Source organism: Sminthopsis crassicaudata, chromosome 2 (genome assembly GCF_048593235.1).
Source record: "Sminthopsis crassicaudata isolate SCR6 chromosome 2, ASM4859323v1, whole genome shotgun sequence".
NCBI lineage: Eukaryota > Metazoa > Chordata > Mammalia > Dasyuromorphia > Dasyuridae > Sminthopsis > Sminthopsis crassicaudata.
In genome coordinates this window covers 205,507,828-205,535,551 of record NC_133618.1, presented here as the reverse complement: position 1 = coordinate 205,535,551, position 27,724 = coordinate 205,507,828, and the positions used below count along the sequence as shown (strand labels likewise).

The 27,724-nt window shown below is 33.0% G+C and overlaps 1 protein-coding gene across 4 annotated transcripts in view; it reads left to right on the top strand.

Annotated features, from left to right (window-relative positions):
- Positions 1–27,724, top strand: part of MBOAT2 (membrane bound glycerophospholipid O-acyltransferase 2) — a 159,918-nt gene that overhangs the window by 38,085 nt on the left and 94,109 nt on the right. For all 4 annotated transcript variants that reach the window (XR_012486153.1, XR_012486152.1, XM_074288095.1 and 1 more), the window contains exons 2-3: positions 3,196–3,341; positions 16,450–16,527. Coding sequence is in view for 2 of the 4 variants with exons in the window: in XM_074288094.1 (XP_074144195.1) it covers positions 3,196–3,341; positions 16,450–16,527 (224 nt within the window). In the remaining 2 variants the exon portion in view is untranslated. The remainder of the gene's footprint in view (positions 1–3,195; positions 3,342–16,449; positions 16,528–27,724) is intronic.

Below are 27,724 nucleotides of genomic sequence, written 5' to 3'. Positions count from 1 at the left end.
GACAAATTTTCTCAGTATTTCTTTTGCATTTTATCATAGTAATTGTTCATGTTGAAGAGGAAAAAAATCTGTGGTATAGTATTGTGAGGCACCTTCTTCCAAATTGATGTCAAAGAGGCCCATGTGGTACAGTAGAGAATGTATTGGCATTCTAGTTAGGTTTGAATTCTGGTCCCTCCACTTCCTACAGTTTCACTTTGGATAAATCATCTGTGTTTTAATTTCCTCAGCTGTGAAATGAGGGGATTGACCTTGATGCTCTTTAGTCAATCAACAATTATTTATTAAGAACTCATCTGTTCCAGTCACTGAATGCTAGGTGATAGGGTTACAAATACAAAGAATGAAATAATTTCTCAGGAGTTGAAATCTCTAATCCTGTGTGTCTTATGTTCCTTGGCTCTCGTTACTCACCAAATATATTCTCTTGTCTGCAAGAATATTGTCAAGTTGCCTTTTGGAAACTTAGTTGTTTTCTATTTTTATAATTCGTTCTAATATCTTAAGCAGGAAATACTTTACTTCTTGAAGCCTATGAAACCACAATTTCCTTATCTTTTTTTCCTTGTCCATAATCACAACTTTTAATTAGAAGAAATAAAGAATACACATTTTGCCTCCAAATTCTTCTGGGTTTTTTTTCCCCCCTTAGAACTTCAGTCATCGGGGATATATTTTAAGTTTTCTTTCTGAAATTATCTTGATTCCCACATCAATCAACAGAAATAGTATGTGCATTTAATGAGTCTTGTAGGACTCTAATCACAGTACATATTGTAGGAACAGCAACTCTTTAAACTAGCCATATCAGATCTTTATGGAGCTACTTTTGTATTCTTCCCAGGAGAGTTACCAACAGCCACTACAGGTTGTTTTTTTTTTTTTTTTCTTCTTAGATTTGATAATGGGATTCTTTACCCTAAAAGCATCTTTGTGCTGTTCCAATTCCATGGAACAGAAAATATTTCTATATTAGATCCATATTAATTATAATAATTCTGCAGGATTTTTAATTCTTTTTTTCTTATTTTCTGTAACATTGCTACATGATTTTTTTACATACCTTCCTGACATTGATTTTGAGTCAGTCTCTCTCTCTCTCTCTCTCTCTCTCTCTCTCTCTCTCTCTCTCACACCCACACACACCCACACCCACCCACACCCACATACCCCCCATACACACCCACACACACCCACACCCTCCTCACTCTCAGCAGCAGGGAGAGAGTTTCTTGCCTAGGGTTACACAGCTAAGAACTGTGTTAAGTATTTGAACTCAAGTTCTCCTGATTTCAGGGCCTGCCCCACCCCTTTCACTGTACCATCTAACTGCTCCCTGATTTTGAGTCTTTTTACTCAAAATAGTTTTCTTATACGTTCCTTCCTGGGCTAGGTCTAACATCTTCTTTAGATATAAAATCTTACATTTCTCTCTAATATATGGAGACATATTTTTAATAATAATAGTTTTTTCTTTTTCAAAATATATGCAAAGATAGTTTTCAACATTCACTCTTAGAAAACCTTGTATTTCTAATTTTCCTCCCTCTCCTCCTCCTCTTCCCCTCCTCCCTAGACAGCAAGTAATCTAATATAGGTTAAATATGTGCAGTTCTTCTAAACATAAATACATTTGTGATGCTTTACAAGAAGAGATATTTCTCATAAACTTTTCACCTTTTCCCCAAGCAGGTCATAATACATGTATAATATACAACTGATTAATATCTCGGGGAATAACAGTACAAACTAGGTTGCTGGACCATTAACTACTATTTACATACCTTCTGGAGCTATAGTCATTTATAATACCTTAAAAACCCCTAATGACTTAACTGATTGTAGCCATTGGATTCTTATTAATTTAGTTAATCAATCCACAAACTTTTTTAAGAGCTCACTCTATTCCAGGCACTGTGAGTGCTATTATGTAGTGGGCATATAAACACAAAGAATGAAACAATCTCTTAAGATTCAAAATCTCTTGATTCTTTGTGTCTAATTTCCTTGATTCTGCTTATTCACCAAGTATCTTATCTGCAAGAATATTGTAAGACTTTGTCAGATGTCCTTCTTTCTAAATGTTTTCTATCTTTGTAATTCATTCTGGTATCCTAAGATCAAGGATAATTCAAGGTCAGAGATTCTTAACTTTTTTGTGTCTAGGCTTCCTTTGACAGTCTGGTGAAATCTGTGAAACCCCTTCTCAGAATTTTCTTTAAAATGAATAGAATAAAACATGATTTTAAAGGAAAACAGTAATTTTAAAATAGTTATCAAAATATTTTTAAAAGTTCATATACCCCCTAGGTTAAGAACTCCAGTTCTTAAGAATGCTGTTTTTAAATTGGCTTATCTTTACTTCTCTCTTACCTTGCTGCTGCTTCTTAGCTTCAGCAATTATTGTTGGCAAATTTAAAATGTGCCTTTGGCACCGAAAAGAAGAAATAATATTTTTCCTGTTAAAACTTTCATTATGAGCAATTTTTCATAGGTTTCTTTGAAAAGTTTTCTTTTTAAGAAAAGTAGTTTGTGATATTCCATTTAGAGAGGCCTTTGTGATACATATAATCCAAAGGGATAAAATAAATTTATGTGTTAGTCTTGTGATCAAATGTCTTATCACCCAGAACACTATTCTCCTTTTCCTTCTTCTGTTATGGTATAAGTTAGTAGAGATCGATAAGCCAAATTGAGGGGCTGAAATTGAGGTTGGATGCAAATTGATGAATTTTTTTAGCCACTCCCAGCAACTCTCAAAAATCTTTTTGAATGGTAGGAGGGTCGATATAGTGTTGATTTCTGTACTCCAAGAATTTTTATGTTGTTAACCTCCATTCATCCATACATATATTTGTTTCTGCAGGTCAAGAAGTCTAATTACTAATATGCATTGAAGAAACTGAACTTAGTTTATATATAGTAATGATTAAAAAAAATAAATTTCAGAATGAAAACACAGTTTTAACATTCTTAAGCATATTTTTGCCTCAAAAAACAGTCCCGGGGAATATCCCAGATCCCAGTTTTTGCTTGTATATTATCTGAGGATATGTGGTTTCTGCTGCCTCAGAACTAATCATTGTTATTTATTTAACTAACCAGCTATTTCCATCATGAAATTTTAAAATGCTTTATTAAATTAACATGGATTGATGTTACTAATATCAATATTATATGTATTCTCTTTTACAGGTCAACTTTGTAGTGTGCCAACTCTTTGCCTTGCTAGCAGCTGTTTGGTTTCGAATTTATCTACATTCAAGCAAAACTAGTTCTTTTATAAGACATGTTGTTGCCACCCTTTTGGGCCTTTATCTTTCACTTTTTTGCTTTGGTTGGTAAGTAGTTATTTTAATCATTTTAAATGGAAATGCATGTTTTTTGAGTCTGATAATGCTGTCAGTATGTAGTTACAACAATTAATGTATTTTAAATGCATATTAATTATTAAATAATTAATTTATATTAAATATCAAATATAAAATAAATTAATGTATATTAAAACAAAATATAAAATAAAATATATGAAGAATTAGAAAATTTTAAAAATGGTACTTTGATAGATTGTTAATTCCTGTTATGTAGTTTCCCCCCCATTATTCAGTTTATGTATTTTGTTTTAAAAATTTACTTAAAGTGAGGGGGAAAAGCATAGTACTATTCAATGGATATGTGATCTCACTATTGTTGGTATTCTTTCTATAAAGCAAATCTTAACCACTACACTATATCACTCTTTTCTGTTTCTTTCCTGTGGCATTCAATCGTCATGCTTTTCTCCTGTTCTTTCAACATTGCATACATGCCAGTGGAGTCATTTTTACTTAATTCTCACTCTATGCCAGGCACTGTGCTAAGTAAGCTTTGAGGGTAGAAAGGGGAAAAAAGTGTCGTTTTCTCAAGGAACCTGATGGGGGAGAAAACATATAAACAACTATGTGCAAATAAAGATGCACAAGGGTATATTAGGGATAATCTTAGAGCATAGGCACTAAAATAAAGGGGGACTGGGGAAAACCTCTTCCATAAAATGGGAATTTAGCTAAGATTTGAAAAAAGCCAAGAGAAGGGAGAATATTCTAGGCATGAAGGACAAGCATTGAAAAAGGTCTGAGTGGAGATGGAGTGTCAGGTGGCAAGGTCAATGAGGAGATAGTGTCCCCAAACTGCAGATTATGTGAAGGGGGTGGAGTTGGAGGAAGAAGTGAAAGGCAGGAAGGAGCAGGTTTTGAGGGGAGCAGATAGCCAAACAAAGGATTTTGTGTTTGGTTTTGGGAATAATAGGGAATCACTGGAGTTTATTAAATAAAGAAGTAAAGTTGGTTCAGACTATAACTGAAGATCAGTTTGATGGCTGAATGGAGGAAAGGCTGTTGCTATAGTCCAGGCTAGGGTTGATGAAGCCCTGAAAAAGGGGGGTGGCAGAAAAAAAGAATATATATGAGAAATGTTACAGTAGGAGAATTGACAAGACTTGACTTCTGATTAGACCGAGTGGAGTGCAAAAGTGGGGAGTTGATAATGAAACTTAGATTGTGATTGGGTGACTTGGGAGGATGAGAATAGTAAAAGGAAAGTTAGATGGATGATAGGGTGGGAGAGAAGATAAAGAGTTCAAGTTTGAGCATGTTGAATTTAAGATATCTATGACATCTTTGAGATGTGTAAAAGGTAGTTGGAGATATGAGATTGGGAGTTGGGAGAGAAATTAGAATTGGATAAATTGATATGAGACTCATCTGCATAGACAATTGTGAAAATGTGAGTACAATTGTAATGAGGTTACCAAGTGAAAAAGTATAGAGCGAGAAGAGAAGAGAATGCTCAAGAACCTCTACTCTTAGTAGGTAGGTATGATATGGATAAAGATCCAGCAAAGCCGTCAGATGGATAAAAAAAAAAAATGAGGACAGAGCAGTGCCACAAAAACTTGGAGAGGGAAAAACTTAATAGGAAAGAGGGTGATCAACAGTTTAAAGCAGGTTTAATAGGATGAGGATTAAGAAAAGGTCTTTAAATCTGGTACTTAAGAGATCATTAGAACTTTGGGGAGAATAGTTTCAGTGGAATGATGTCAGAAGTCAGATACAAAAGAATTAAGAGGATTAGAGGAAAATAAGTGGAGGCATTGATTATAGACTGCCTTCTCAAGGAGTTTAGCCACAAAAGGGCGGAGAGAGATTGTGAAGAGTTTTTTGAGGTGGACATATTCTATTCAGTGGTCCTCAAACTTTTTAAATAGGGGCCAGTTCACTGTCCCTCAGACTGTTGGAGGGCCTCACTATAGTAAAAACAAAAGCTCACACTCTGTCTCCGCCCCTCAGCCCATTTGCCATAACCCGGCAGGCCGCATAAACGTCCTCAGCAGCCGCATCTGACCTGCCGTCCATAGTTTGAGAACCCCTGTATATAGTGGAAAAGTAGACAGTAAACTGAAACAAAATGAATGACAGAGTTAGGGACAAAAGAAGGGAAAACCTACTGGAGAAGACAGGATGGAATGAAACAACTTGTGCATGCAGAAGAATTTATATTAAAGTCCAACTCTGTGAAATAGAAGTGAAGGAAGAGATAGTGACAGAAGGCCTCTCAGTGATGTGAGATGAGGAACAAAGGAGAACTTACAACAAATGGCCTCAGTTTTTTTCAGTTAAAATAAGGCAAGATTCTAAGCTGAGGATGTGGGGGAAAAGGAGCTGTAGGAATGTGGAAGAGAGATGAAAGATTTAAAAAAAACCATTGAACTGACTGGGATAGTATATTGATTAAGGTGGTACAAAAGGATTGCCTTGCCTCAGAGACTTAGTTGAGATTATGTTGGATGACCTTAGCATGTATCTAGGTAGCACATTTTAGTGATTTTTCTCCACTGCTTCATGAGTAGGTACAGTGGCAATGTATAAACTTCAAAGAAGACGACATTCCAAATTTGATCTGGTTTCCTGGAGGTCAAGATGGGGAAAAGAAAAAAAATGTAATTACTGTAAGAATGATGGCCTTAAAAAGAAAATAGGAATGGAAAGATTGGAAGCCCCTGGTCAGAATGAAAAACAATGTTCAGAAGAAAAGGTAGAATAATAATAGATTATTATTAGATAAAGAATTTAAAATGTAGAACACTTATGCTTGATGTTAAAGTTTCGAAGTAGCTGTGGTGAAGTGGAGGAATACAAGTCATGGAAAATGAGTAAGTTGAGGAATGGAGTTGGGAGTAAGGATATTTGAGAGAGCATAGGTTATGTTTTTGAAGCTCTGTAGTATGAGGGCAAGAGTTAGGTAGGAGAAGAGACAGAGAATAAGACATTGAACTCTTTTTGGCAGGAAGGAGAATATCCTGTAATTCTATAGAATTCTGTTAAGGTGATAAATATTTATTGAATGAATTTCAAAAATGATGAAGTGACTCGCTAATATTAGTGGAGGGAGAGCTGGAAGTGGCAATGGGAAGCCAGGGAAGGGTAGTCCAATCTCTTATCACAATCAGTGAGTTTAGGTAAATGACTGAATGTGTAGCTAGAGCATGCTAAAAAGGGGAGCCATGAAAAGCCTTGTCTTCAGGGTAAAATAAGACGGAGTGAGTGAAAAAAAGAAAAAGTTTAACTTAAAATAAGAACAGGCATTTCCAGATTATGTAGGCTACTTCTTATCCTCATTAAAAAGTAAGAAAGGACAGATTAAAAAGCCCACAGAATCATTATAATTAATATAGATTTAATGTAGAAACATTTCCTGTTCCATGGAATAGGAATAGCTCATAGATGCTTTTAAGGTAAAGAATCCCATTATCAAATCTAAGAAATTGGTGACTCTCATGGGAGGAACACAAAACTAGCTCCATCAAGATCTGATATGGCTAGGTTAAAGGGGTGCTGTGTTCCTACAATATGTACTAAGATTAGAGTCCTCCAAGACTCATTAAATGCACATACTATTTCTGTTGAAAAGAACTTAGAAGTTTCTAAAATAGGCTATTTTATTGTAATTATCATAATTCCATCAGTAAACAACAAGCATTGAAGGTTCTTAACATTTTTTTTTTTTTTTTGGTGTATGTCAGAGACCCCTTTGGCAAGTTAATGAAGCCTGTGGATCCCTTCTCAGAATAATGTTTTTAAGTTATAAAATAATATATATGGGATTACAAAAGAAATATTATATTGAAAGCTATCAAAATATCAAAAAGTAAATTTTTAGGTTAATAATCTGTACATCCTTAATAATAGCAATGAACCCTTTTGGCAAGCACATGTCTCCTTAATAAAAATAGTTATAAATAAATAGAAAAAGTATGATATGTAGAATTTGTCAATTTGTTGTAATAGGTTTAAGAACTGGAAAGGTTCTATTTTTCCCTTTTTACTATATAACCTTAAAACTCAAGTCTTAGGGATTTTTAAATTCTGAAAAACTATGAGAAAGGACAAAAATACAGATTATAAGAGATATAAAATGCCCTTTTAAAATTGAGGTTTATTTTTCTTTATGCAAAATTTACATCAAATCAAATTCCACTGCATAAAACTTTTGGTATAGTTGGTAGGTAAAAAAGATTTTTTAAAGGGCTCTGTTGCTTTTTCTGAGAAAATTCTTAGCTTCTAAGGAAGTATTTTGAAAAAAAAATAGATATTTCTGTTCCCTTGTTTATTTTATTTTTTTTTTTATTCTCTCACTACATGTAGCTTTTGTTATAAGAAATGACTTTTCATGGGCAAGCACAGTTACTATGATCATTAATATGATACTTCTACCACTGAGTAGAGCATTCTTAAATTGAGAAAAGGAATTATTAGCAGAGGTAGCAATGCACCTAATCTCTCTGTATCTGGAGGATATTAAGAGTTGTTGCTATGTGAACAGGATTATGACTAAAATTACAAAATACTTTGATCAAATAATTTACTTCTGACAGTATTCATAAAATCTTGAGTTTTGATTCATTGTTGTGAATTTTATGATTAGGAACTTCAATGTCATTTAATGTTTTGTTGTTTTTTTCATTATAATAGACATGGAATTCTGTGTCTACCCCGGACTGTTTGACATCAGAATTCTCTTGAGATGAAAAATCCCAACTTGATCTATGTCTTGATAGCTCAGTTTCCACTGTATGATATCTTTCTACTTAAAGTATGATTGCAGTCCAATATCTACAGAACAGTGATAACACCTGTTTTTTTTCTGGCCTGTTTTAGTGTTTGTCTCTGGCCACTCCAGATGTTTTGTTGAAAACCAGGAATGTACTAATTGGTGTGGATAAGCTATTTGCTTTTAAAGTGATTATGTTTTGAGGCTCTTGAGTTTTGTTTGTTGTTATTTGACTTTCCCAGAATCACTTATATATAACTTCTGAAAAACTGTCTTGAAATGATATATTTTTAGGATTATTTTATTTCTGTCAGCTATATTCTTCTAGGATTATTTTGTTTTGTTTGTTAATAATTAAAATTTAAATGCCCCCCCTCCCCAAAAAAGTGTCATTACCAGAGGATTAGCTATCAGGCAAATAATGACTTAATTTTATTCCTTTTGCAAAGTCTTCTAAAGTATCTGCTAAATCCTTATTTTTAAGGATCACCAAAATTTGACTACAATCTAATTTTGTAACCATATATCACATTGCTTTCCCCATTGTTCCTTCTAGCAACTAGATTAATAACTATTACCTAAATTTAACATTCCATCTTCCAACTCTGAAGATTCACTGAAGTTGATTATTCCTCATCCCTAAAATGCACTCCCTCCTCCTATACCTAGAATGCATTCCCTCTTTATCTCTACCTTTCAGAATCCTTTTTGGTAAAGCTCAGGTGCTGCTGCCTCCTTACAGTCTGCTTTCAAGTCCAATTCTCCCCAGAGTTACATATTTTTTCTTTTTAAAAATTTACCTACAGACAATGTAAATTTTTCCTTTTTCTTTTTCACTTCTCTCCTTCACCCTTAACTCGGGCTGTATGCTGTATGTAACCACAGATTATAATATTTTATTTTTGTATTCCCAGAGCCTTGTACAATATCTTGAATCTAACTTAACATTTTTAATAAGGTCACAGTTCTGTTAAAGTGGATATTCCCTCCAGTAGTGCATGCCTAGTTCCCATTTTTTAAAAATAAATTTGTCTTTAGTGTAGCACCTTTACATCCTAGAATTTTTAGCCTGCTTTTGTTTTCCCACACAGTGATTTTTATCAATATCATCCTCATCACCACCACCACTGTGACCATCACTACCTTCATCATCATCACCCATTTAGGAATGTTTTTTGTCAGGTTCTGGGCCAAGTGCCAGAGACACAAAGAAAAGGAATCTTTTCTTTAAAGTCATTGCTTCCTTCAGATTGATTTTGAAAATCTTTGTGCTTTTTGTACAGTTTTGAAGCCATGTGCAATAATTGTCATAATATAAATAAGACATTTTAAGAGGTGGTGATTTTTTTTTTGTAGTAGTCATTTCAGTACCATAGCTATCCAAATGATTTTTTATAAAGCCTGATATTAGATATTCAGGGAAAGTCCTTGACATTTCTTTGTGATTTCTTTTTTCTTCCTTTCTGAAGCCATATTTTGTTGCCTTAGTATAGTAAAGAAGTGTCTTTGGGTTCTTGAAAACTATGCTAATGGAATAAATTATGGTATGTTCTACCAAGCTGTAAAAGATTAGAGTAAGAACCCATGGATATATTATATTTTCAGTATTTCAGAGGGTGAATTCATTGAGTAGCGTCACAAGGTTGGTTGTAGAATAATGGTTGTTTTTTGTGACAGTCTACTAAATTGTAGAATGATCTGAATCAATAGAGGGAACAATCACACTGATGAAATAAGATACTGAAGAAAAAAAAAACCAGCAGATTTAAATGTTAAGATGTTCCAGGAAATCATTGTAATCATGGCTGATCTTTAGGCCAAAGATTTACCTGTGAGGATTGCATTACTTTTGGCATTAGATTTTTAGATCCACACTACACTTCATGTGGCAAGAATTTTTTTTTTTTTTTTTATTAAAGTCAAGTCAGGTTAAAAAAAATATAAAGGGGAACCCTTAAGGGAAAATATTATATAAAGCAAACTGAGTTGTGCTTATAGAAGTAGAAGGGAATAGTAATAGTTTGCCTTTGTAACAGTCACGATTATTTATGGATGGATCTTATATGTATATAATATCAGGTCTTTTTTAGCCCATCTGTTGCCACTCAGACTCATTGGCCAGAAGGACTAAGTCATTACTCTAGATTGTTTTACTGTGCTTTCCTGTTAGTGTTCCTGCTAGTGATACACCTTTATTTAGGACATGGTAAATAGAAAAGTTGGAATTACAATTAAGTATAATAAAGTGCTAAGGATTAGGAAAAGCTGTTACTGATTGGTAGTTATATGATCTAAGTGGTTTATATTTGTGACAATTCTAAAAGACAGTTCTTTTCTATATAAATAGCATTTCATTTTTCACAATTATATGCGTAAAGATAGTTTTCAGCACTTGTTTCTTTTATTGTAGTAAGTTTATTTTTTAGTACTCTTTGATTTGTATGAATCATATTGGGAGAGAAAAATCAGAGCAAAAGGGAAAAACCATTGTTAGAGGGGAAAAAAAACCAGAAAAGAATGAATATAGCATGTGTTGATTTATATTCAGTCTCCTTAGTTCTTTTTCTGGATGCAGATGATGTTTTCTGTCCAAAGTCTATTGGAATTGCTTTGGATCACTGAACTACTGAGAAGAATCAAGCCTTTCATAGAATCATCGCACATTCTTGCTGTTAATTGTGTACAATGTATTCCTGGTCCTGCTTATTTTGCTCAGCATTTTAAATTGTTCATTTAAATCTTTCTAAGCCTTTCTATAATCAGCTTATTTGTCATTTTTAATAGAACAATAATGTTCCATTACCTTCATGTACTACAACTAGTTCAGCCATTCCCCAATTGATGGGCATCTACTCATTTTCCAATTCTACTCAATTTCCAATCCAACCACAAAAAGAGCTGCTACAAACATTTTTGCACATGCAAGTCCTTTTCCCTCCCCTTATGATTTCCTTTGGATAAAGACTAGTAATGACACTCATTATTCATTTTATATAAGATTTTGAGTTCCAAATTTTTCTTCTTCCTTCTCTTTCCTCTCTCCTGCCCAAAAGGGCAATCTGATAAGATTATACATGTGTGATCATGTTAAACATATTTCCACATTACACATGTTGTAAAAGAAGAAACAGAACAAAAGGAATAAACCATGAAAAACAAAAAAAAAATGTAAAAATTGTATGCTTTAGTCTGTATTCGGACTCTATCAATCAGTTTGTTTTCTAGGTGTGTATAACATTTTCCATCATGAGTCTTTTAAAATTAAAACAAAGTTCTAAATTTAGAATTTCTGAAGTTATCTGTAAGATGCATATACCATAATATAAAAATATGAAATGATAGTTCTTATATGGAAAATGGTTGTTTTCCTGATGCTTTAAACACTATGTGCTATTGTTAGAGTTAATCTTCACCAATTGATTGAACAGAATGAATTTAGTATTTATGAAGAATTGAAGAAGAAATCAATTGAAAGTGCAAGGAATGAGCCAGTTGGATAATGAGTTGTGAATGACTTAACATACTTAAAGCTAGAATAGAGGTATTAAAATGAATGGTGGTAAGCTGCTAATACTGACAGAATATTGTCAGAATACTGATAGAAAAATAGACATTCGCTCCTAGAGTAGTCCTAAGAAAATAGCTAATTTTGAAGAAACAATTCTTAGTTGGGACAAGGTGTGTTAGAGAAGACATCTTGCAAGAGAAAACAATATCTTTAAAACTAAAAAAAGATAGCTTAAAACTCTTTCCCCAATACGGAATGCTGTTCAAAAACTTGGTTTAATATTCTAAGAATAACAAAATCGTAATCAGTCCAGTTTTGAAAAGCCCTTATTGTTACCAGTTTTTCCCCCTTAAGTCAAATCATAGACCACTGTAGACTACTCAGTGTGTAAAAAGGTCTTTAAACTTTAGTGACTGATAAGTTTTGGAGAGTCTACTATAGTTTTATTTCTGAAATTAAATTGTATTAAAATATATAAATGCAGGCTTATTTTGACACCATATATACTTTCCAGAAAAACCCCAATTTCTCTACAAAATACATTCTTTTCCCCCACCTCCTCAGGCAAAAAATTACTTTATCAATTGTTAATAGAGAAGAGTAACATTCTGCCAATCGCTCTCTGGGAGGAGATCTGCTGTCTCAACTCAATCCCAGACTAGACTCTTCTTCCTCCAGAGAGCCATTCCAACTCTGGCTCAGAGTAGACCTCTCCTCCAGGCCCAATGTTGCTTCTTTTATCCTCCCAGAGGATGGGCATGGGATAACTCAGGGGCTTGTGGGGAAAATGCTTCAACCAATGAACTTGCTCCTCTTAAACATGTAAGCTCCTCCCCTGAAGTTCAAAGGGGTAAAACTCCCCTTAAAGCCTGGAACCAAAAGGTGTGGACTAGAGAATTAAATACCAACTTAGCACTTAGTAAGAACCTAACATCTCATTATCTCTTTAGTAACTAGAACCTAACAGAGAAGGAATGTGCCTTTTAACTTTGATAGTATGGTACTAATGAAAAAGTTATAATATGTAATTATAATAAATTTATTATATTTGTAATATTATAATGCATAATTATAATAAAGTTAATGAAATTTTAATGTATAATGTAAATATAATCTGCATAATATGAAATGTGATAGTGTAATATAAAAATAATGTAAAAATTCACTTTGGAATTATTCTTGTTGATTTAGACAAAACACTACAGCTTCTACTCTTTTTAGATGAGTTTCATTTTAATATTAGATTGTGTTTATGCTTCCTTTTTGTACTCAGCAAATTGCTTAGAGATCATTGAAGGTTTCTCTACATTCATAGACTCAAGCAATGAGCATTAGAAGGGAGGAAGTCTTTACCCTCAATGATTTCTGTGCTGCAATTTACCCTCTTTGTTTGTTGTATTTTCTCTGCTTGTACTAATTCTAAATCCTATAACTTAGAGATGCTGTTGGGGAATCAACAATAAATCAAGTGATAACTTTATGAATAGTGTTCAGAAAAAACTTGGCACTCAGTTTGACAGCAGACACTGCTTTTTACCTTTCTTTGTATCACTAGTGCTTAGCACGGTGCCTGATACATAATAGGCATTTAATAAATGCTTACTGACTTGACGTACTGACTACAAAGAATGTTTTTGAAAATATAACTGATATGAGAAAGTGTGATTTAGTGGAAAGAGTACTGGTTCTGGAGTCAAAGAACCTGAATTCAAATCCTACCTTATGAAACCTCTAGGATAAGAGAAGAAAATATACATTTATTAAATGCTTACCATGTTCTAGTTACCATGTCATGTTGTATAGTTACTATTTCAGTTGAGTCTCACAAGGTAAGTGCTGTTAGATCCCCATTTAACAGTAATGTTAACAATTTTGAAATTGAAACAAATGGAGGTCACACATCATCCCCTATCCTCTTCTCCCTTTCTTTCAGTCTCTGAGGACTCAGTCTTTTCCTTCCCAAAGTCAGCCCCTTTGAACCGACTTATCTACTTCCTTTGTCCCCAAGAGAGTGGGGTTCTTGTATACTTAGTCAGAACACAAGAAGGGAAGCACATAAGTACATCTCATGGATTTCTGTGGTAACTCTTAATATTCTGTCATTCTTCAAATGCAGCCACCATCTTTTGGGATAGGAAACTCCATTTAATTCTTAATTAAACGTGGGTAGGAGGCTCATAGGAACTTGAAGCTTACTATGGCCTCCTATTGAAAGGCAACCATTAGTCTTCTGGTGGGAAGAAGCAGAAATTTCCTTGTTTCTGCAGGTGGCATGGGGGGGGGGGTGTATGTATGTGTGTATGCATGCTCATGTATAGTGTTTGTGTATGTGTAATCATGTGCTTACACACTCCTCTCTGTTTTCTTCCTTTTGTTCCCTGTTATTCCATTTTTCCCCTTTAATAATTCTTCACCCTCCTCACCTTCCTCTCCCCTTACTTTCTCAGCCTTCTCTTTTCATTCCCTTTCCTTTTCCCTTTCATCATCTCCTTCCTTACCCTTTTATCTCCCTTTTCTTTGGTCTTCCCTTCTTTCCTCTTTTTCTCCATATATCCTCTTTTACTCTATCCTATTCTCTCCCTGCATCATCCTCTTAGCTCCTTTCTCTTGTTATTGCACTCATAGGAGAAACTCCTTTCATTATTGGAACAATTTTTATTAAAGCAGAAGGATTCATAATTACATATCAATATGGTACTTATCAAATTAATTCATAGTTTCAGTTATTTTCCTTTTTAATAGTAGATTGAGAAAGAATCATACCATCTTAGTTAGATCTTTTGTTGATAAAAGGCAAGAAATTTTAAGAATTGAATAGACCAGAAATTTAGACAAGCTTGACTTGACCTTACTTTTTAGGACGTGAATTCTCCGAATGTTTTCTTATTTCTGAAAAAGCTTTTGTCATTTGAAAGAGTACTACTTTTATTTGTTTGTTTGTTTGTTTGTTTTATAATTATAACATTTTTTTGACAGTACATATGCATAGGTAATTTTTTACAACATTATCCCTTGTACTCCCTTCTGTTCCAAATTTTTCTCCTCCTTCCCTCCACCCCCTCCCCTAGATGGCAGGCATTCCCATACATATTAAATATCTTATAGTATATCCTAGGTACAATATATATGTGCGGAACTGAATTTTGTTGTTGTTGTTGTTGTTGCAAAGGAAGAATTGTATTCGGAAGGTAAAAATAACCTGGGGAGAAAAACAAAAAATAAATGCAACAGTTTACACTCATTTCCCAGTGTTCCTTTTCTGGATGTAGCTGATTCTGTCCAACATTGATCAATTGGAATTGGATTAGCTCTTCTCTATGTTGAAGATATCTACTTCCATCAGAATATATCCTTATACAGTATTGTTGAAGTATATAATGATCTCCCAGTTCTGCTCATTTCCCTCAGCATCAGTTGATGCAAGTCTCTCCAAGCCTCTCTGTATTTCTCCTGTTGGTCATTTCTTACAGAACAATAATATTTCATAACATTCATATACCATAATTTACCCAACCATTCTCCAATTGATGGACATCCATTCATCTTCCAGCTTCTAGCCACTATGAAAAGGGCTGCCACAAACATTTTGGCACATACGGGTCCCTTTCCCTTCTTTAGTATTTCCTTGGGATATAAGCCCAGGAGTAGCACTGCTGGATCAAAGGATGTGAACAGTTTGATAACTTTTAGGGCATAATTCCAGATGGCTCTCCAGAATGGTTGGATTCTTTCACAACTCCACCAACAATGCATCAGTGTCCCAGTTTTCCCACATCCCCTCCAACATTCATCATTATTTGTTCCTATCATCTTAGCCAATCTGACAGGTGTGTAATGATATCTCAGAGTTGTCTTAATTTGCATTTCTCTGATCAATAGTGATTTGGAACACTTTCATATGAGTGGAAATAGTTTTAATTTCATCATCTGAAAATTGTCTGTTCATATCCTTTGACCATTTATCAATTGGAGAATGGCTTGATTTCTTATAAATTAGAGTCAATTCTCTGTATATTTTGGAGATGAGGCCTTTATCAGAACCTTTCACTGTAAAAATGTTTTCCCAATTTGCTACTTCCCTTCTAATCTTGTTTGCATTAGTTTTGTTTGTACAAAAGCTTTTTAATTTTATGTAATCAAAATCTTCTATTTTGTGATCAATAATGATCTCTAGTTCTCCTCTGGTCACAAATTCCTTCCTCCTCCGCAAGTCTGAGAGGTAAACTATCCTATGTTCTCTAATTTATTTATGATTTCGTTCTTTATGCCTAAATCTTGGACCCATTTTGATCGTATCTTAGTATGTGGTGTTAAATGTGGGTCCATGCCTAATTTCTGCCATACTAATTTCCAGTTTTCCCAGCAGTTTTTGTCAAATAATGAATTCTTATCCCAAAAGTTGGGATCTTTGGGTTTGTCAAACACTAGATTGCTATTTTTATTCACTATCTTGTCCTGTGAACCTAACCTATTCCACTGATAGAGTACTACTTTTAAAAGATAAAACTCAAACATTATTGCTTTTTAAAACTTAATTTCATAATAAGTGTTTCTCATGTGATTGAGACATTTCGTCATTTACTCTCAATAAAAGTAGAACTAGCAAAATTAATTTGAGTAAAATTATCAGTGATCTCTATTCTTTAAGAAAACGGCATGTATACATGTTTTATAATATAATTATATTATGTTATATATGATATAATAATATGTTGTGTAATATATTTATTTTCTGCCATGTAATGGTAATTCCTGGATAAGTGACTGACCTATAATTTTCAGTTTCAGAATGCATATTGAGTACTTTTTTTGAATGTTAACTGTTCTTCTAATTGTTATTTTATTTTTTATAGGTATGCCTTACATTTTCTTGTACAAAGTGGAATTTCATATTATATCATGATCATAATAGGAGTTGAAAATATGCACAAGTAAGTTAATAATTTTCATATTTACTTAAAATAGAAAAATCAATTTAAAATATTTATTAATACATTACACTTGAAAATTCTATATTACACTTATTTTTTTCTTGTCCACTTCTTTGATAAAAGGATAGACCCCTCTGATCTTAAGTGTAAGTTTCTTTGAAAAGAGGAGTTTCTCAGGGGATGCTTTTTCCAGTTTGAGCTTCTAAAAGCATGTCATACTTGCTGACTTTTAGAAAGACACACTAAAAAGTTGAGACATTGCAATTCCTGCTGCATGGGTTATGAATGTTATTGAATTAATTCCTACCTTAGTGCTTTACATTAGTGAGGAGCTTTTAATGTTTTTATTTTAAAATATTCTCACATTTTCCTTTGGAGACACTGGTTAAATGTAGGAACTAATATAGTTATATTGTAATATATAACATAGCTTTGTTTACATACATATAGCTACATATATATCAAAGGCATAGCTAAATTTGAATTTAGTTACCCTTCCAACTAGAAAAGTAATCGGCTTCTTTCTTATTACTTTGAGAATATCCCTTTATGGACTTCTCATGATTTTGTCCCTTTTGGAAAATGCTTATGAGGGAATGAATGTACAATATGATTTATTATAAATCCTGAAAATATATTTTTCTTTGTATTCTTGGTAATTATTCAGTAAAATTTAGTGTTCTTTGCTGCAATATCTATTACAGCAATATTTTTTTTTTGCATTTAGTTATATATGTGTGTGAATGCAAGTGTTTATCTTGCTTTCTTCCATATAATAAACTCCTTTATCCACAAGAATATATATGTATGTATGTGTATATATGTATGTATACATGTGTGTGTATATATATATATGTATATATATACATGCATACATATATATGTATTAGAAAATGTATTTTACATGTATCTTATTTTCTATCAGTCAGCCCACCAGAGAAAACATAGAAATATGCAGGTATATAGGAAATTTTCTGAGGAATCTTGAAAAGTAGCCAAGTCTTTCTCTCAAAGGAAACAGCATTGCAGTTACTTGCCTATCTAGCAGCCATTCTTTCTACTTAGATATACCACCTCTTCTGCCTCTTTGCACAACCCAAAATGGCTTGCAATCTATGTTAGCAGATCCTCATTTCTAAGGAGAATCCCTTTACTACACTGCTAATACACATCACTGTTACCCATATTCCCTTTGATCTGCTGTTCAAGATAAATAAGTTCACAATCTAGATCACCACTTTGACAAGAAATCCATTAAAATATTTGAGTTTTTTTGTTTGTTTGTTTGTTTGTTTGTTTGTTTAACCTAATGAACAAAAGATTCCCAATGTACCCCACTTTTCCTCCTGGTATTTAACAATGTAGTGATGAGAGTGCCTGACTTGAATTTAGGATAGTTTCCAAATTTTCTGATTTGTTTCTGGTTTTGAGAGAAGCATGGTTTAGTGGAAGACTTAGGTTAAGGTAAGATGTTTGAGCCAACACTGGTGGTGTCACACTAAGTAGATAATTTAGATCCTCAGTGTTCTGGCTTATATCTTAAAGCTTCAAGTTGCAGAGAAGCCACCTACTTGCATTGGTAGAGAGGTTTTTCCCATGGAGTCTCCATAGCAGTGAAATCAGTTCAACTCTTTGTCCTATACTGATTTCAAGTTTTATCACAGAATTATTTTACTTTTTAGATAAAACATCTCACGTCAGATTTCATTGTTCATGTTGCAAAGGAAGTATAAAAAAAGAAATCACACAGTGAAGTGCATTTTTTATAACTTATTAACCTTAGAACTTGGTTATTATATTTAGTATATATATAGTATATATAATATAGTATAGTATATTTTAAAAGTATAATACTTTGTTGTTTAAGAAATTTTTGTATAATTTATGTAATTTTATGTTACTACTGAAAATTTCATATTTAAAAATGGTAAGGTGACAGTGAATAGAATAGGAAGACCTGAGTTCATATCCTGTTAAAGAAACTTAACTGGCTGTGTGACTCTTATTTTTCTCATCTATAAAATGGGGATAACAACAATGTCCACCTCTCCGGGTTTCTGTGAGGATTAAATGAGATAATATATAAAGATCCTTTGCAAACCTTACAGTGTTATATAAATGCAGTTATTTTTAGAAATATTTCTTAATTATTTAGGCTTTATATAATGACATGAGTGTTATGTCTTTGCATTTTCAGAATATTAAAACTTAGAATTTCATGATAGTCTTTTTGACTGTTAGCATTATTTTAAACATTTATATAAAATTTCCTATTATAGCAATTGATTATATTGTTTAGAAATTCATGATTTTTTGACTTAACTTTGAGGGTTTTTTTTGTAGACAGTTTTGAAGCATTTTATTAAAAGTCTGCCTTTATTAGTAGATTTTAAATAACTTTAAGGAAGATAGCTTTAATTTTAATGGTTATAGAGTGCCATTATTAATACATTGTATTTTTTTAGTTTTTCTAATGGAGAAATAATTTATGTTATTATTTAGTCTTAAGAAATTTCTTGAAATAGTTTTGCTTTGTATGGACTTGGCTGCATCTGTAATAATAAAATATGATGGATGGTGTATGTTATGTAATAATAATAATAATTCACATTTCTATATTGCTTTAATATTTACAATATATGGCAACCCAAAGCAATAGATAATTCAAGGATTATTATCCTCATTTTGCAATTGAGAATATAAGGCTTAGAGAAGTTAAGTGGCTTAAAATCACTGGAAGTAGAAGAGTTTGAATCCTAAGGTAATTTGTATAACATTAAGATTCAAACTTTTCTACTTCCAGTGGTTGTTGCTGTTGTTGTTGAGTTGTTTCATTCATGACCAACTCTTTGTGATATCCTTTGATTTTTTTGGTTGACAAATATAATGAATTGATTTTCCATTCCTTCTCTATCTCATTTTATTAATGAGGAAACTGAGGCAAACAAATTTAATTGACTTGCCTAGAGTTACATAGCTAGTGTATCTGAGGTCAGATTTGAACTCAGGTCATTTACTTCAAGATTAGTGCTCTATCTACTGTGCCATCTAGCTGCCATTAAATAGTTAAGGGCAGATTTTTGATAGATATTACCATGCTGGAAAAGCTTTAAGTAATGTACCAAGAACAGATCATACTTCTTTGATGATTAGTACAATTAAGGAAAGGATCAATCAAATCAGTCACTAACCCTTGAGTGCTTTCTATATGCCAGACGCTGTGCTAAATGATGGAGATATAAAGAAAAAGCAGTAGCTTGTCAATAGTAATGGCTTCTTTTATATGATGCTGAACAAAGCAAAGGCATGTTTTTTTTTTTTTGTTTTTTTGTTTTTTTGTTTTTTGTAAAACCAAGATAATCAAAGCAGCACACACATAGTCAATAAAAATGTTATTGTTTAATGTTTTTCTATCATTCTCAAAGAGAACAGTGACATCAGGAAAGTGATGTCATGACTTGCAAGTGAATTGAATTTACATGAGGGCAGAATGTGCAAGGTCAGTCTCTCCTATGGAGCCATATGGGCCCAGTATTATGATATAGAGCAGGGTGACTGGAGAGAGCCCCCAAGTAGTGAGAGCCAATGAAAATATAACAGTCCACACTCATAATTGTTTCACTAATAACAGCTAACATTTATATAGTGCTTTAATGCTTGCAAAACACTTGTTATATTTTTTCAGTTGATCCTCATACAACTGGTGAGTTGGTGACTGTCCCCGTCCCCATTTTTTAGATAAAAAAGTTGAGGTCAGTTGTGAAAACAAAAGAAAAAATATCTAATTTAATGAATTAGATATTCACTAAATATCTGAGGGCAGGATTCAAACATAGCTTATTCTTGACTCTACAAATACTAGATTCTGCTTTTTCTACCTAGCTGCCAAGTTATTTTGATGATTATTGCTTTAATAATATAGTTCAGAATCTGAGGATGTGGGATCTCATTCCTCCTTTTTATTATTCCAAATGAATTTTTGTTACTTAGCCTTTTGTGAAATAACCCTTATATGTGTTTATTATGTTAGCTTGACTTCATACTGAATATTGAATAGTTCTGCATAAAGTTTTCATTTATTTGTGTGGAAAATGTTTTATAATTATATTTCTGTCTTAGAAAGTTAACTGGTTAATTTATATATCTTTGTAGTTATTGTGAATGGACTTAGTTTTTCTTTATGATTGTTAATCTTTTCCTTCAGCTATTCTTAGTCATATGAAAATGGTGACAATCTGTGGGTTTTTAAAAGTCCTGCTAATTATGCTGAAAAGAAGTAGAGAGGCATAATGGACATAATCAAGTCCCATCTCTGACATGTATTGTCTGTATGACCCAGTGCAAATCACTTGTAGTATGAACAATCTCAGCCATGTAAATTAAGCTTTTTTTTTTCCTCGAAAGGAAATGCAATCGTTGTCATTGCCATAGGAGAGTATAGTTTGTCCATTCTATGTAGCTTCCTGGTAGTTTTAAGTACAAAGGTGAGCCCATGAAGTGGCAGGAATGTTTTTTTAAATTCTTGACAGTTGTGCCAACATGTCTCACCGAAACACTCAACTGAATAAATGCTGTATCCTTGCTGAAAATCCCTTTCAGGCTATAGTTAAGTAAACTTCCTCATAATTTGTAAATTGTCCAATAATAGTTCATTTTGTTCTAATTCTGAAACTGAAATGCCAGACCATCATTAATCAGGCCTGCCCTGCAGTATCATTTAATTTCTCTGTTTCCTGGGCCACTCACTAAGACTATAAGTCACAAAATAGTTGTTGATCTACTTTTGAGAAGGTTGTTTTTGTTTTGTTTTTTCCCTTTACCAGCGAGCTCCCAAGTCCTAACAAAAAAACAAAAACAAAAACAAAAACAATCAGACAGAAAAACACTTCATCTGGAACTAGTTTATTTCATTTTTGGCATTGATTCTCTGAGGTTTGCCTAGCAAAGTCTTAACTTCAACAGATTGGAATATTTTAGCTTCCTTTTTTGCTCTTATCTTTTCTTTTTAATTTCTTTCTCTTGTTGCTATTAGCAGCATTTTTAATTCTATGTCAAATAGTGGGGATAGGGCACATCTGAAAATTTCCCAACTAATGTATTCTTATGATAATTCTGATAACTCATGAATATGCATTCAGGCTTCTATGGACCCAGGAGAACTCAGACTACTCTAGGAGATAATTTTCCAGCCTATGGTAGCCCTAAAAGTTTATGCTGGTTGATGGCTCGGTTTGAAGACCAATTATTATGGTCTCAATACGGCCTCTGGTTCTTTAATTTTTCCTGTAGAGAATCTTAGATTCACTCAAAGATCTTGTAGCCTGGTATGACATCTAAATGGTATATTCTTTCATTCATTTTGAGAAACAAGAATTAACCGAAAATAATGTTTTGGGGGAGTAATACCCTTGTGCCTTGTTAGTTTTCTTTCTAATGACAACTTTTAATGAAAATTTTAATAAATTAGTGAAAAAAGTCTTCTATTACATTAAAACATTCATATCAGTCTAAAATAATTAGAAATATTTTTCAACTTGTTTTTGTTATTTTTAATCAGCTGTTATTCTAGATTTATTAATATTTATTAGCTATGTTACAATGAACAAGTCATTTAACTCTCATGAATTTGTCTGCTCATTTATGAAATGAGGATAATAGTATGTATACTACTTAAGAGGGTAGAGGTAGTAAGAAACTGTAAGCTAGGTTCTGTATCCTTCGAGGAGGCTGATGGATAATTCCTGTTGTGGGTTGGTACATAACTATGATGATACATAAGCTATGAAGATCTTGAATAGGGTAAATGTATATGGATAGAGGAAACCTGAGAAGAGGAAAGGTTGCTATATTTTAGAGGCAGAGAGAAGGTCTGGAAGTCCAGTGGGAAGCATGAAGTACAGACATAGTTTAATTTTCCTGAACCAGTGCATTAAAGGCATTGAAGGAGGTCTGTCCAATCTTGGATGGATGACTAGGGGTGAGTTGTGTTTTTTTTTGGGGGGGGGGAGAGGGGGCTGCAAGGATAGCAGGGAATTAAGAATTCATTGAGTTTCAGAATAGCAACAACAAAAACATAAGAGGGAGGAGTCTGAGATAAAGAGAAGATAGTTGATGATAGAATTAGGATTTCAGAATATAGAAATGGAAAGAAAGATAGTCTAGTTTGTCATTTTACACTTGGAGAGACTAGTCAATAGTTTTAAGTAACTTAGCTAAGGTTAACACAGGTAGTAACCATTAGAGGTAGGATTGGGACTTAGGGACTACACTGCCTCTCTGAGGGAACCAGAAGTGATAGTATGCAGGCAACTAGGACTTCAGTGTCCATGTGTTGGGGGAGAGTAATTTTGGAGGGGGTGTTCCTAGCCATTATATAGGAATTTAGACTTTTAATTGAGTGTCCATTCTCAAGAGTCCTATATATTTCAGACAGCATAAAGGAAAAAGGAATATTAATGGTCCTTCCTTTGGATAAGATCATTGGATGATAGATTTAGACCCAGAAAGGATCTTAGAGTTCATCTAATCCAACTCTCATTTTATAGCTATGGAAACTGAGGCCTGGAAAAGGTTAATGATTTTACTCAAAGTCTCATAATAAGTCAACAAACATTTAGCACCATCATAAGCTAGGTGTCATTCTGATTATTGGGGATACAAAGACAAAAGTGAAACAGTTTCTGGCTTCAGATAATTTCCATTCTACGAGGGAAAACGGCATATTTATTTAGTTAATTATTTTTGTTTTGACTTTCAAAAACTGTTTTGTTAATAGCTGTTTATTTTCAAGATACACATATAAAATAGTTTTCCATATTTATCCTTGAAAAACTTTGTGTTCCAAATTTTTCTGCTTCCCTACCCTCCCTAGACAGCAAGCAATCTAATATAGGTTAAACGTGTAATTTCTTTTAAACATCTTTCTTCATTTATCATGATGCACAAGAAAAATCAGATCAAAAAAGGGAAAAATAAGAAAGGAAAAGAAAAGCAAACAAACCACAACAAAAAAAGTGAAATAACCATGTTATGATCCATATTCAATAGCCGTAGTCCTCATTTGGGATGCAAATGGCTTTCTCCATCACATTGGCCTGAATCGCCTCATTGTCGAAAAGAGCCAGGTACATCACAATTGATCATCACATAATCTTGTTGTTACTAAAGCAGCATATTTATATAAAAGTATATAAAATATATTGTAATTAAAGGGGGGATACTAAGAGGTAAGGAAATCCATTCATAGTGGCACTTAAACTGAGTCTGAGGTTTAAAATAGGTGTATGTTTTGGAGTAAAAGCTTTTCAACATGTAGAATGTGAGGTACCTTTAAGGCATCCAGTTCAACACATCAGAGAGTTAGGTGGAGAGAACACCTGATCCAGATGGATTTGTAGAAGAATTCTATAAAACTTTTAAATAACCATGCCTATAACTCATAAATTATTCATAAAATTGAGAAAGTACTCACCCTACCAGAATTCTTTTATGAGAACTGTATGGTCCAAATACCTATGCCAGGAAAATTATAAAGCAAAGAAAAAATGCTACATTCTAATATTATTAATGAATCTCAATGAAAAATTTTAACATGCAATTCTGACAAAAAGACTATAGTAATTTATCAAGAAAAATTACTCACAATAATCAAGTTGAATTTATGCCCAGAATATAAGTATGGGGCAGCATTGGGAATATAGTTAACTCAATCCAATTAAATAAAAGCATCCAAAAACCCGTGGTCATATTGGGAAAAATCTCTTTACAAAGTACAACACTTAATTTTGCTAAAAACTCTCCAAAATAGGCATGTAGGGAAATAGGATTAAAATACATAACTGAAATTGGCAGATGATCTGTGTTTCATTTAATACAATATAGAAAAAACAGTATATATTTTGGAATCCCTACAAATAATTTAGTTAATAACATATGATCAACAGCAGTATACTTTCTTTTTCCATCACATATTTCAATTGTTGAATCTGCATGATAGACTTAACAATTATTACCAGCTTTTGTGAGAAATGAATTCATGGCTAGAATCTCCTCAAATGGTTTTACATTTTTTAGCTGAAAAACTTTTCTCTCTTATGCTGTCACCTAGGTATTAGCTATTTAATAATTCTAAAAAATATCAATGTGTAATATGTCATTATTTACATTTTCAAATACATTTAAGATAAATGAAAAATCATTGGATTTGGAGTCAAAAGTCTTGGTTTCAAATTCTGATTCAGTCATTTATTCACTTTGATCTCAGACATTCCCATTATCTCAGTAGGATTAGATTTGCTCAGCTGGAAAATAAGGAAGTAGACTAGATCTCTATGATCCCTTCTGACTCTTATAAACTTTTATGTACTTGGTGATCACTATGATCATGAGTAACAAGTTGGATAACTAACCATTTTCTTGAGGTTCATTGTGGCTTAAGTATCCTACTTTTGCTTCCTGTAGCTTCTAATACCTTCACTTTATCTTTTCACATGGCAACTGAAATAATTGATTAAAATGTTGTTTGGGGGTTTCCAGTTGAATATTGTTCCATAGTCATGGTATATTGTCATAATATGAAAGTCACCATTGGGGTGCCAGAGGAACAAAAACTTTTATACATCCTGCCAAGCATTAGGGAATCTTAATATGGGCTTGGTCATTTGCTGTTTGTTTCTTATCAGAGGACCAGCCCTGTTACATTTGGAGGGGCTCACTACCAAGTTTGCCACAAGTTGATGTTCTTGGCCACAGCATCTTTTTCATACTGCTTACGGTTTTGTAGAAGTTGTGGACTGAAATCTGTTTTGGTAGAAGTAGTGCCTACACCAATGAAATCCTTAGTTTTTGGAGTGTCAAGATATAAAGTTTCTGTTTATTTCTAATCTGAATCATCATTTAAAATTGTTGTTTTGTAGTCTTCTGCATTCTCTATTATCTTGTAAGGTACCAACGCAGTTTTAATTTGGATGCATAAGTAAAAACACTTTCTGTGTTCTGATTACTGCTAGGGATTAAGATCTACCATGTTAATGCTGCCTGGAATACATTAGGTTAAAGCCAATTTAAGTCAGTTTTCAGATACTTAATTAACAAGGGTGAGTGGCTCAGATGGATTTCCATGGGGGAAACAGCCTCAGTTGAGGACAATTCCATGTTCCTCAAGAGAGTTAACAAAAATAATGCAAGAAATAAACCGGACTCTTAAGGGCAATGGGTTTTCTCTTTGTTCTCTCTATGGACCATATTTAAAACTAGCCTTTTAGTGGTTTGGACTAAAAGGACAAAGTGTTTGTGATTTTAGTGTGTGAAGAGTATCCTAATGATTGAGTTATTCATTAGAATTATTTATTATATTCTAAATAGAGAACTATGAATTATGACTGTTCAAGAGGATATATGTTCTAATAAAAAGCAGAGGGAAGAAAATTCTGTTATAACTTGATCTTTTGTTTTTTATTTACATCAGAAAATGTTCCAATTGTTTTTCTCTCCTGCTCTCTGCTTTTTAGAATCCCTAGCTTCATCACCTCAGATGCGTTCTCCTACAGGAAGAAATGTCTGATTCCTTTAGTGCTTAGTAAATACCTCTTGAATTTTGGATGAAGCTTTATTGTGATTTTTTGATGTTAGAGAAAATTATTTAATTGGGCTTCTTATTTTGAAAAAAAAAAACAGCATTCAATCCCCTTTACTTATCATCTAAATTTAAAATTTTACTGCAAAAGTAATATAAAATAAAAAAATCAGTGCTTAGAAAAATTATGAAGTAGATTACTATTACTTCCTTTTTCTACCCTTTTTTGCCATTTTTTTTCCTTTCCTATTTTTTGAAGATCTCTTCCATCAAACTTACTTTCAATCAAGCCTCTGATATTAGTTATAGGATTTTAAAATCAGATTGAGCTCTTCTTTGCCATGAAGGAAAACAATTAAGCAAAAACATCTTAAAAGATTTCCTGCCTTGTCACATGTATCATCTTCTGTCCAGGTAGTCTATTTACCATGAAGAGAGGACATATATTTCATTCACTTTTCCCCAAAAACGTTAGTGGTTTTTCCATTGCTCAAAGTTCAACTTCCTTTTAATTTCTTCATTTACTTTGTTGTAGTCATTAATGCATATTTTTCTCTTGGTTCTATTATTTCACTTTTCATCAGTTCCTACAAATCTCCCCATATTTCTTCAAATTCCTTTAATTTACAATAATCCATTACATTCACATACCATCATTTTTTTGGCCATTTTCTAAATGATGAGCACCTACTTTTGTTACTAGTTCTTTAATATTACAAAGACAGTTTAATATGAATATTTTGCTACATGTTAGATGTTTCTTATGCCTTTAATTTCCTTGGAGTATATTCACTGAAGTAGGATTGTCAGCAATCCCAGTAAGTAAAAGGAGTTTGGTCACTTAATATTTCCATTAACAATACATTTTTATGACTGTCTACAATCCTTCTGACATTGACTAGCTCTCTTTTCATATTAGCCACTTTGTATGGAGTAAGATGAAACTATTGAAATGTTTTAGTTTTAGTTTTTCTTAATTATTTATGATATTGGAAAATGGGTATTTGTAATTCAGAATGTGTTTTCATGTGATCATTTGTAGTAATTTGTTGGTTTGAAAATGTCATATTTTGGGCACTCATTGAAAAAAGAAGGGTGCTTGAATTTTATATTTCTTTAAGGAAAACAACTCTAATAAAATAATGAAAGACCTCTATTTAAAAAAAAAAATTCAGGTGTCATTTGAATTTAGAATATTTTTGAGCATATAGACATTAGGGTTGGGTTAGGGCTTTCCTGAATTCATATTATATATTACATAGATAAGTCTTCTAGGAAATAAGGGCATAAATTTAGGTTGATATTTTGTAATTTCAGTGTGTAGAACAGAACATTTCCATATTGTGTTGTGTTCTCAATTTTAAAAAAAGTCCTGTATTCCCTTCTAATGCCAGATAACTATATATTTACTTCTAGTTGAATGCGGTATGAATGCTCTCTGTTGGTTCTCCCTCTCACTATTTCATTTTCTTTCTTTTTTCCCCAGTCGTATCGCTCTGATGACATAATTTATACCACTTTGTGCATTCCTGTATTGGTAACATGTTGTTACCTGCTCCAACCCATTATATACCTTCTTAATGACTTTTTTGTGACCCACAACTTGAAGTCAGTGTTGTCTTG